Source organism: Taurulus bubalis (genome assembly GCF_910589615.1).
Source record: "Taurulus bubalis genome assembly, chromosome: 15".
Taxonomy (NCBI): domain Eukaryota; kingdom Metazoa; phylum Chordata; class Actinopteri; order Perciformes; family Cottidae; genus Taurulus; species Taurulus bubalis.
The window spans coordinates 3,351,975-3,361,974 of NC_136603.1; the positions used below are offsets into that span (position 1 = coordinate 3,351,975).

At 47.1% G+C, this 10,000-nt stretch overlaps 1 protein-coding gene across 1 annotated transcript in view; it reads right to left on the reverse strand.

The window, feature by feature from the left end:
- Positions 1-8,335, reverse strand: part of herc1 (HECT and RLD domain containing E3 ubiquitin protein ligase family member 1) — a gene marked incomplete at its 5' end in the record, with an annotated part of 68,651 nt that extends 60,316 nt beyond the window's left edge. Inside the window, 9 exons of the mRNA XM_079230511.1 lie at positions 369-540; positions 1,557-1,701; positions 1,806-1,933; positions 2,480-2,623; positions 2,704-2,800; positions 3,599-3,910; positions 6,450-6,644; positions 6,814-6,909; positions 7,370-8,335. Coding sequence (XP_079086637.1) covers positions 369-540; positions 1,557-1,701; positions 1,806-1,933; positions 2,480-2,623; positions 2,704-2,800; positions 3,599-3,910; positions 6,450-6,644; positions 6,814-6,909; positions 7,370-8,335 — 2,255 coding nt within the window. The remainder of the gene's footprint in view (positions 1-368; positions 541-1,556; positions 1,702-1,805; positions 1,934-2,479; positions 2,624-2,703; positions 2,801-3,598; positions 3,911-6,449; positions 6,645-6,813; positions 6,910-7,369) is intronic.
- Between the last annotated feature and the right edge of the window lie 1,665 nt (positions 8,336-10,000).

Sequence of the window (10,000 nt, forward strand, 5' to 3'; positions counted from 1 at the left end):
TGGCCCGAATACATCAGCATTTTTTTACTGAAAAATGCTGAGATGGTGTTTGTAATTTGTTGACTACTTTAGAAAATAGTAAAATCTGGCAAATTCAGATAATCTCATATTATATAGATACAGACACTTTCATCCAAAAAGAACTGCACGGTTTGTGTAAATCTAACCTCTGACCCTTTGACTTAAATTATGCAATCCCAATTGAACAAAGTAGCTCAGAGGTCGCTCAGAGGTCGCTCAGAGGTCGCCCGCCCCCCCCCCCCTCCCCTGTGTGGTTCTGATGATGCCCAACACACATGTGTACACACATATGTACACACATGTGTACAGATGTGCATATAGCGCCCGTCCTCTGAGCAGCAGCCCACCTGTCTCTGGGCAGGGCGGTCCACGCCAGGCTGTGGGACGTGCCGGCCGAGATCTGCTGAACGGCGACTCCGTCCAGGCCGACGACCTTCTTGGGCTTGGTGATCGGCCCCGTGGAGTTGCCCTGGCCGCACTGGCCCATGGAGTTGTTGCCCCACGCGTACACTTCATTGTCTGAGGAGGAATACAAGATTAGAACCTGCACTGAGGTGAACTATCTGGCCTTACTTAATGTCCAGCTCCAGTTAAGCATTCGCTCAAACAAACAGGCTGTTACATCACGCTACTGGTGACTTGTTTAACAAACACAAAACATTGATCCCTGACGGCATGCCGTGTCCTTTAATGCAGCACCAGCTGCTCAGAGTTTGCAACGCTCTGAATCCAAAAAAACGGCGGCAGGATTAAAAAGCATGTTTTCCTATAAACAATCTCCAAAACTACTCAGTTTTTCACAGACAGGAGCCATAAAAAAAAAACACCATTCTCATCAGGTGTTTGTCTTTCCAACGGGCCTTGAACACATCATGTGCGTGGAAAAAGCAGCCAAAATGAAGCTTCAAATTGTGATATTTTTTTATTCTACATGTCTCATTTTAAATCTCGCCCCAAATAAACAGTTTGCTTTAACCAGATTCTGTAAAAAATATCTAATTTTGAGTTTCACAGGACAACAAGGAAGCCATGATTGAGTCATCGGAGACCAGCAGTCATGTGACACAGAAATGTGTGAACCTTCGACTGAACTGCTGAACAGCAGAGGTTTTAATAATGGAAATAGTTCTATATATATATATATATATATATATATATATATATATATATATATTTACTATACACATAGAGCCTCTATTTATTTTCCAACATTGAACACACTTATTATGAATTATTGACATATAGGTTCCAGAATTTTGCAATTTTTGTAAATGAAATTTGCAAACAAATGTAACATTTTTGTAAAAAAAATGTATGATTTATATCATCGTAACTGTGTTATTCTGCACCAAATATATGTTCCAGTTTTTCTCCACTTTTCTAGTCATGATGGTTCCGTTTCCAGAGATGTGCAGGGCTTTTATTTTGAAGTGAAAATCAGTGGTCTTGATTTTCACTTCAAAATAAAAGCCCTGCACCTGTCTGGAAACAGAACCGGGTTAACTACAGAACAGAGAAGACAAACAGGGGCCCACCGTGCGACAGGGCCAGGCAGTGACTGTCCCCGATGGAGACGTCCACCACCCGGGTGGTAGCCAGCTCCTCGATGAGTTTGGGCCTGAGTGCGGTGGCCTCGGAGGAACCGCAGCCCAGACAGGCGCCGCAGCCCCACGCGAACACCTGAAGAACAAGAGGCACGGGTCAGCAGCAGCCAGGCGGGGTTCCTGCTATCGCCCTGCAAAGTCGCTTCATCGAGGCAACAGTGGCTGCAGAGATACACCTACCTGTCCGGTGGAGGTTAAGGCGAGGGACGACTGGCTTCCTGCGCACACTTTCCTGATGAACATTCCTTGCAGGGCTTCCACTACTTTCGGCTTGTAGACTCGGTTGGTGTCACCGTGACCTAGTTTTCCTGGGTAACAACACACGGTTTCTCTTTTAGACGTGTATGAGTATACATGCACATTGCAGTACTGCTAGTATTGCGTGTTCATTGGATTCTATAGCTTCCTCTCGCTCTGCAGCACACGGCTGAAGGGTGAAGCAAGGACCGTTCAGGGACCAGGGAGGGAGTGGGAGTTTTTAGTGTTCGAAAAATCCTGAACTAAAATAATAATTAAAAATATTTAACTTCACTCAATCAAAGCCAAGCTTCACACATATACTCCGAACACATAGAGCTATGTTCAATATTAAATTAATTTCAATAAGCATTCATTAATATAGCTACGATAAGAAAAAACTAATATTTTTTTATTTTAAGCGTTTTCTGTATATTATAGCTTTTTAAATTATTCAAATAGACCTTGGGGTTGAGGAGATATTCAGTATTTAGTTGAATGCAAACCATTCGCAATTTTCGCCACTACATTGCTGTAATACATAAGGTTAAAAATGACCACAGACTCCATTGTGGCGTTTTTCACAACAACGTCCCGGTCGTCGGGGGTTTCCTCACCGTTGTCCCCTCCGCCGAACGACCACACGGTGCGCCCGTCCTTCGACAGCGCGATGGTGTGCGAGCTGCCGCACGACACCTCTCCCACGTTGCTGATGTCCTTCACCAGGGTGGGGATGTTCCGGCTGTTGCTGTCGCCGTGACCTGCGATCAACGAGCAATGAGACAAACACGCCGGGCCGCTCACACGCGTGTGGAAGTTACAGACGAGTTCGGCGACTCACCTAATCGTCCGAAATCTCCTTCGCCCCACGTGTACAGCTCTCCGTCCTCACTGACTGCGGCGCTGTGTCTGTAGCCGGCGGACACACACACCACCACCTGACACACACCAAGAGACGCACACGTCGTCATGATCATAGGACACGTGAGACAGGAAGAGACATCGGACACGTGAGACAGGAAGAGAGACAGGAAGAGACATCGGACACGTGAGACAGGAAGAGAGACATCGGACACGTGAGACAGGAAGAGAGACAGGAAGAGAGACATCGGACACGTGAGACAGGAAGAGAGACAGGAAGAGAGACATCGGACACGTGAGACAGGAAGAGAGACAGGAAGAGAGACATCGGACACGTGAGACAGGAAGAGAGACAGGAAGAGAGACATCGGACACGTGAGACAAGAAGAGAGACGGGAAGAGAGACAGGAAGAGAGACAGGAAGAGAGACGGGAAGAGAGACGGGAAGAGAGACAGGAAGAGAGACAGGAAGAGAGACGGGAAGAGAGACAGGAAGAGAGACAGGAAGAGAGACGGGAAGAGAGACGGGAAGAGAGACAGGAAGAGAGACAGGAAGAGAGACGGGAAGAGAGACAGGAAGAGAGACAGGAAGAGAGACGGGAAGAGAGACATCGGACACGTAAGACAGGAAGAGTCCACATCATCATCATCATCATCATCATCATCCTTTACGCCAGTAAATGCACAAGCGAAAAGACGTCTAATCATTTATATTTAATACTAGACGGCACGGGAGAAAGCCACGAGAAAAAATGCTATAAATGCTATTTCACATTCAGCTGATGATTATTACGAGGACAGGTTTGTGACAGCATGACCCAGTGACTGCTGGGTTTAAAAGAATAAACAGCATGCGTGAAGTGGTGAGGCCCTACCTTCCCCTGGAGTGGCCCCTGGATGAGTTTGGGGTACTTCTGCGTGGAGCTGTTGCCGTGGCCCAGCTTGCCGTAGTCGCCGTCGCCCCAGCTGAACACCTCTCCCTCCGTGGTAAAGGCCAGCGTGTGGCCGTCCGAGCCCTTGGACGACGACACCTTCTTGATGGCCCGGTGGGGTTCAAAGGTCAGCTTCTTGAGCGTCGACTGGTTGTTGGAGTCGCCGAGGCCCAGGCGGCCGTAGCTGCCCTTCCCGCAGGCGCGCACCGAGCCGTCGGACGAGATCACAAAGGTGCAGTACTGGCCCGCCTCAATCTGCAGAGGAACGAGAGAGAGAGAGAGAGAGTGTGAGTGAGTGAGTGAGTGAGTGAGTGAGTGAGTGAGTGAGTGAGTGAGTGAGTGTCTTTCCAACGTTGTGGTAGAAATACTATGGAGTTAAGCTCCAGCTGTGAAGGCTGTAGTGGTTTGTAGACTACGGTTCTGAAGCCTGAAGCTCAGAACTTTGGCCATCGCCATTTTTTTTTGCAACCAGTAAACAGGAAGTGACCATATATGGACTGAGGAGTCACGTAGAGACGCTGTATACATCTCTGGCGTCGACCTGTCAATCACCCTGTAGCCCCGCCCCTAAAGCATCCCCTGCTTTATGGTCTGTTTGACTCTAAATGACCATAATTTACTAAATGAACATCATGCTGTATTGAAGAAGACTTGAAACTAGAGATTGAGAAATAAACTCATGTTTACAATGTTTACTGAGGGAATACATCAAGAGAAGTAGAGTCATTTATATAGACTTCTATACAACCAGAGGAGTCACCCCCTGGTGGTCAGGAAAGAGAATGCAGCTTTAACACATGAAGCATAGACTTCTATACAACCAGAAGAGTCGCCCACTGGTGGTCAGGAGAGAGAATGCAGCTTTAACACATTATGCATATACTTCTATACAACCAAAGGAGTCGCCCCCTAGTGGTCAGGAAAGAGAATGCAGCTTTAACACATTAGGCAAATACTTCTATACAACCAGAGGAGTCGCCCCCTAGTGGTCAGGAGAGAGAATGCAGCTTTAACACATGAAGCATAGACTTATATACAACCAGAGGAGTCGCCCCCTGGTGGTCAGGAGAGAATACAGCTTTAACACATGAAGCATAGACTTCTATACAACCAGAGGAGTCGCCCCCTGGTGGTCAGGAGAGAGAATGCAGCTTTAACACTTGAAGCATAGACTTCTATACAACCAGAGGAGTCGCCCCCTGGTGGTCAGTAGGGATAATGCAGCTTTAACACATGAAGCATAGACTTCTGTACAACCAGAGGAGCTTAAATGAAGTTCTGTTAAACGTCACACAGTGACCCGTTTGTTTGACCCGTCCATCCACCATGACCTCCTGCCTTTTCGGACTTCCACAGACTTTGATTAGAAACGTTTAATGCGTCAAAAACGTAATCTGGGAAATGCAAATGAAAAATGCAGTTTTGTTTTTCTTAGAATGTAGTTTTCAGGAGAGCAAACTGAGACAGTTTCTGATCGAGTATTTCATTTAATTTCCTGCAAATTAATTGTGATTTTTGCCTTTCTTCATAACGGCACATTAGGGAAAATTATTTTATGCAACCTCATTTTGCAGAGAGGCCCCTGAAATTGTTAATCGATGAAGAAACATTATGTTGGTGAGATAATTGTGAACTATACGGTTTGTGACTGAGGTTATAAAACATAGTGGGAGTTTCCTTTTCCTCCCAGAGAGGACATGATGCTGCAGTGCTCCTCCATCTTGAGGAGTCTTCCATCGATCCGTCTGTAGCCCAGCATGTCACGTTGTTTAGACGTACAGCTGAAGCTCCGCAGATGGGAGAACCAGTGACATTTTAATTACCATCACCGTGTCCATGTAATGCTCTTTTCGTGTTCATGCTGATCGGTATAATTCATGCTCTGAAGAAAAACTATTTTTACCCTTTAAACTTAACAACCCATTTGCCAAAACGTTGCAGGATTCTCTTTTGAAACACATTCTTTATTCAAGACGACGTTCTCCATTAATGACCTAAACTCTCCACAGTCTATTCTGTACCTCCGCAGTTTCATAATAAACCAAAATTGATTTTACGGGCGGGTCTGCTTGGCCTTATCTTCCTCTCCAGAAGTGCCGGAGTCCCTCCCCCTCGTCTCGTTCACCACGTCATCGCCATTAATATTTATACCACACATGTGTTTATGATTAAATTATTTACCAGAGCGCAGTGTAAAAATACTGTTTCAAGTAAAGGTTCCTCAAGTAAAAGTATTAGCATCAAAATATACTTACAGCACCAAAAGTAAAAGTACACTCAATATGAGACTGAAATAATATATTTAGGACATCATTGATGCATTAATGTGTTCATCACTTTAATGTTGCAGCTGGAGCTCATTTCAACCACTTTATACACCAAATAATTAGCCATACATTAATAATAATACATCATAGTTCATTAGTTTATTTATATTTTGTATTAAGAATGTAAATCTGCAAAATAACCCAACTAGTAACTACTACTGTCTAATAAATGTAAAGAAATTAAAAGTATAATATTTCCCTCTGAGATGTAGTGGACTAGAAGTATGAAGCTGCATAAAATGGAAAAACTCAAGTAAAGTAAAAGTACCTTAAATCTGCACTTAAGTAGAGTACTTAAGAAGCATTATAGGATTTGGTAACATTCCACCTCTGCTAGAACAAGAGCACCACGTTGTTTACAGGAGCACAACGTTCTTCTTAGTTCTGCTCTGAAGGGAACCGGCTTGATGCATTTCACTTTAACATGAACTGAGTTCATTTCCGACGCGCGACCGGTTTCCTCTTACCGTCTGCGCATCGGCGAAGCTGGCGGCCAGCTTGGGCTGCAGGATCTTCTCCTGCGTTCCCTCCACCAGCTGGTGGCTGCTGTTGCTGCCCCACACGTACACCTCGCAGGTCTCAGACGCCACGGGCGCCTCGCCGGTCTGGATGCTGTCCGGGCTGACGCAGGTGCGAGAGTAGTCCGACGCCATTCGACACACCTGGGAGGACAGGACGCGATTGACAGACCGCTCTCTCTTTGGGATAATCATTTGTGTCTGATGGGTTTGTTAAAAATGACATCTCCTCATGGCATAAAGGCTATCTACCTCTCTTAAGTAAGCATGTTGAGGAGTGTAATGGTACGTAAAATACTACTAAATGTCTTACTTCTTCTAAAAGACAGAGTGCCGCCTCATACAGCGAGCACAGGCCATCCGTGGTCCGTGTGGGTTCTCTCCACTGGCTGCGATCAGCTGAGGAGCCCTGAGAAAGAACACACACATATTAATATGTTCAGACCGGACATGACTTCCAAATAAATGTAATTATTACACTCAATATTAGGGGGTCCTCGTCACAGACCCCCCCCCAAAAAGGAAATGTTAAACAACCTACGCACTTTTAAATCCGGTAGGAATCCACGTGACACATAAAAAATAAACAAAATGAAAGTAAATCACTTCTATGAGTCTAAAAGCCGATGACGTCATCATTGTTTATTTCCAACATGTCTGTATTCCATTGGCGCAGAATGCCGGTAACGTTACTGAGCGTCTCCGGGTGTTTTTCACACCTTAAGACCGTAATGCCATAATGCAATTATGGCATTACGTTTGCAGTGTTTTCCATAGAAACCTCGGCCACCGAGCCTTTGGTTTCGACAGAAGTTATACCAGTTAAGATAAGTTTGAGTTATTCAAACCTATTGTTCATGTTTACTCACCAGAGAGCGCCTCATCTGCATGAGGATGTTCATGAAACAATCATATCCGATGAGCCCTTCTTGGTTCTGCAGCACCTTGTTCTCCTCCATAGCGCTGACCACGGCTGATGCAGCCAAGGCCATCTCGATCCACTCCAGCAGGTAGCGCAGGGAGCCCCTCTGGGAGGCCAGGCCCAGCAGCAGCTCCGAGGCCAGCCGCCGCCCTAAAATATCCGCCCCGGAGTTTGGCATGGTCACCCCCTTCAGGAAGGCGGTGACCTGGGCCAGGCAGTCCAGGCCCATCGGCGGGATCTTGCTCTCGTTGGCCAGAGAGAGCGGCGGCAGGGAGCTGACCACGTCGATGGCCGTGTGGATGACGTCGTTGCACAAGTTTATGTTGCCGCCTCCTCCTCCTCCGGTGGCGCCGCCCCCGAGGCTCGGCGGAGGCGGCATCATCCAGCTCTGGCGCAGCAGAGCGAAAAGGAGGCTGAGGCCCGTGCGGACGCCCATCTCGATGAGGGCGTCCGTGCTGGAGCGCGGCCGCTCGCTGACGGAGTGCAGGTCCGCCGAGCCCGAGTTGTTCTCCGGGGAGTGCTGCTGCTGCTTCACCTTGCCCTTGTCGTGGTACTTGTTGGAGAGCGCGTAGAAGATGCGCTGGAGCACCAGCACGCGCTTGCGCAGGGCGGCGGCGAAGGGCGAGTCGGAGCAGACCATCTTGGCCAAGGCCAGCTGGCTGCTGAGCAGAGCGTCCAGGTAGTGCTCCTGCTCGTCGCTGGAGAGGGACTCGCGCTCAAAGTCCGGGAGCTGGGGGCCTTTGAGACACAGCACCTGCTGGAGCAGCAGCACGGCCTCTTTGTTGGTCAGCAGCTTGGAGTAGAGCACCGACACGCCGTCCCGCGTGGCGATGGACTCGCTGTCCTCCGCGATCCACGAGCTGTTCAGGTGCTCCAGCCATTTCAGCTTCACCGGGGGGATCATTAAAGCCATGGCATGTCACTCTGGAGCCATCGGTCCTGGAAACACAGAGTCAGCATTATGCTAAATGTTAGCATCGCGCTTGAGAACAGCAATTTGTATTTACACGGGCTGTCTTTACACGGTTCATGCACATTTTGACCAATGGATTCCATGATTTTAAACCAAATTTCCATGACAAAATATTTAGCGAAATCTGGGTGTAAACAGTAAAAAGTGAGTAAATGTAGTATTTAAACTAACAATGAGAACACAAAGCATACAGTAAACCTTAAATGATAAAATGAACGAGACAATAGTTTGATTAAAAGAATAAACATTTATATAGATGCCTGTATGTATGCCTGCTTATATTCTGAGTCTTTCTTTTAAAAGCATATTCATTATTTCAAAATCAGCGTAAATGAACGTCATGAACACATGAATATAACACATTTACATGACTTTTACTAAACCTTCGGGAATTTTTCCAGGACTTTTCTAGGATTTCCATAACCGTATGAACCCTGTCTTTTTCTCTGGGCTATTTTAAATGTTGGGCCAAAAAAAAAAAAGAAACACTCTTCAGTTTGAGGTTATTAATAGTTTCCACAGACCTCGGTCCATTTAACACTGCTTCCTCACTGGATAATCAAAAAGGAAGAACACACACATTATGGACCTCTGTGTGATCAAATCAGATGAGGTAATCAATGTAAATATGACCCAATATCAAAACAGAAAATAGTGCATGTTATCTATAACCACCCAATAAAAGAGGTCTGCTGCAGTAAATGAGTAAAAAAAAGAGCACTGCTCTGAATACAAGTTTATTAATCTTTTATAAGCGCTACTTAAAGTATTATATTGTACCAATATTGTACACACATATAATACTTATCCAAACACTTGAGGACTAGCCTCACTCCAGTCTGCGTCGTAAACACTGCACACACACGTTGACCCGTGCATAACGGGGCAGAGAAGTCCAAACTCTGCTTCAAAGAATTGTCCTATTGTCCTAAGAATGGTCCTACCCTCACAGCCCCACCAGACCCAGGCCTCCATGGTCCTACCCTCACAGGCCCACCAGACCCAGGCCTCCATGGTCCTACCCTCACATCCCCACCAGACCCAGACCTCCATGGTCCTACCCTCACAGCCCCACCAGACCCAGACCTCCATGGTCCTACCCTCACAGGCCCACCAGACCCAGACCTCCATGGTCCTACCCTCACAGCCCCACCAGACCCAGACCTCCATGGTCCTACCCTCACAGGCCCACCAGACCCAGGCCTCCATGGTCCTACCCTCACAGCCCCACCAGACCCAGGCCTCCATGGTCCTACCCTCACAGGCCCACCATGACCCAGACCTCCATGGTCCTACCCTCACAGGCCCACCAGACCCAGACCTCCATGGTCCTACCCTCACAGGCCCACCATGACCCAGACCTCCATGGTCCTACCCTCACAGGCCCACCAGACCCAGGCCTCCATGGTCCTACCCTCACATAACCACCAGACCCAGGCCTCCATGGTCCTACCCTCACATAACCACCAGACCCAGGCCTCCATGGTCCTACCCTCACAGGCCGAGTCTGTTGACACTATGAAGACGCACCTTAAAAATACAAAACACTTTTAATGGTGTTAACCGGTTTGTGATTGTAATCTTGCTTTATTTCCACACGTACAC